The 949-nt window shown below is 55.0% G+C and overlaps 1 protein-coding gene across 1 annotated transcript in view; it reads right to left on the bottom strand.

Moving 5' to 3' along the window:
- EMH_0092900 (uncharacterized protein) overlaps positions 1-288 on the bottom strand; it is a gene marked incomplete at both ends in the record, with an annotated part of 6,080 nt that extends 5,792 nt beyond the window's left edge. The window contains one exon of the mRNA XM_013494880.1: positions 40-288. Within this exon, the coding sequence (XP_013350334.1) occupies positions 40-288 (249 nt within the window). The remainder of the gene's footprint in view (positions 1-39) is intronic.
- Positions 289-949: the final 661 nt, after the last annotated feature.

The raw sequence follows: 949 nt of genomic DNA, 5'->3' as shown, positions 1-949 counted from the left end.
GCAGCAGTGAAGGGGGCCCCCCAGACCCCACTGCAGCACCACCAGAGGCAGCAGCAGCAGCAGCAGCAGCTGCTGCTGCTGCTGCTGCTGCTGCTGCTGATGCGGAATCAGATGCTGGCGATACTGTTGAGGCTCCTGCTGCAGGTATACGTACAGTTGTGGGGCCAACAGCAGCAGGAGCGCTGCTGCTGCTGCGGCTTGTGCTGCTGCTGGTACTGCTGTTGCTGGTGTTGCTGCTGCTGCTGCTGCTGCTGCTACTGCTACTGCTGCTGGTGCGTGTATCCGCATCGGCTGCCGCTGCAGCAGCCGCTGCAGCAGCAGCAGCAGCAGCAGCAGCAGCAGCAGCAGCACAACCACCGCCTGTAAGGTGACAGGAACAGGGGGCCCCACCTGATATGTCTAGAGCAGCAGGAAGGCTCTCGTAGCGACGAACAAAGTCTGAAATAATACGCAGCCGCCAGAGCCCATCCCACCCCCTGCTGATGTTTTTTGTTGTGCTGCAGCAACCCTCAAGGTGCAGCAGATCAGCAGCAGGGAGAAAGCGAGCAACACGCAGCAGCAGCCACCGCGGTAGTTGTAGTAAACGAGAGGGTTGAGGGACTGGCGGTGAAACAAAAGAAAAAGAAGGAGAAACAGAACAGAACGATGCTGCTGCTGCTGCTGCTGCTGCTGCTGGCGGGGGAGGGGGGGGGCCCGGGGTATGTATGAAGGGTTCTGCTGACTGCGGCTGCTGCGGAGAGTGGCGCATTGCTGTTTTTTATTAAACCCTAAACCCTCAAAACCCTAAACCCTCAAAACCCTAAACCCTCAAAACCCTAAACCCTAAACCCTAAACCCTAGAAAAAAAGGCAGTTGAATAAAAAGGCAATTCGCTCGGAGAAGAGAAAAAAGAAATGAAATATTAAAATATTTTCGGCATCAATTTATTTATTGTGACGCAATACAACTC

The sequence above is a fragment of the Eimeria mitis genome, genomic scaffold, assembly GCF_000499745.2.
Source record: "Eimeria mitis Houghton genomic scaffold, Emh_scaff132, whole genome shotgun sequence".
In the NCBI taxonomy this organism is placed as follows: domain Eukaryota; phylum Apicomplexa; class Conoidasida; order Eucoccidiorida; family Eimeriidae; genus Eimeria; species Eimeria mitis.
The sequence above is the reverse complement of the archived record's forward strand: the minus strand, read 5'-3'. Positions and strand labels throughout refer to the sequence as shown.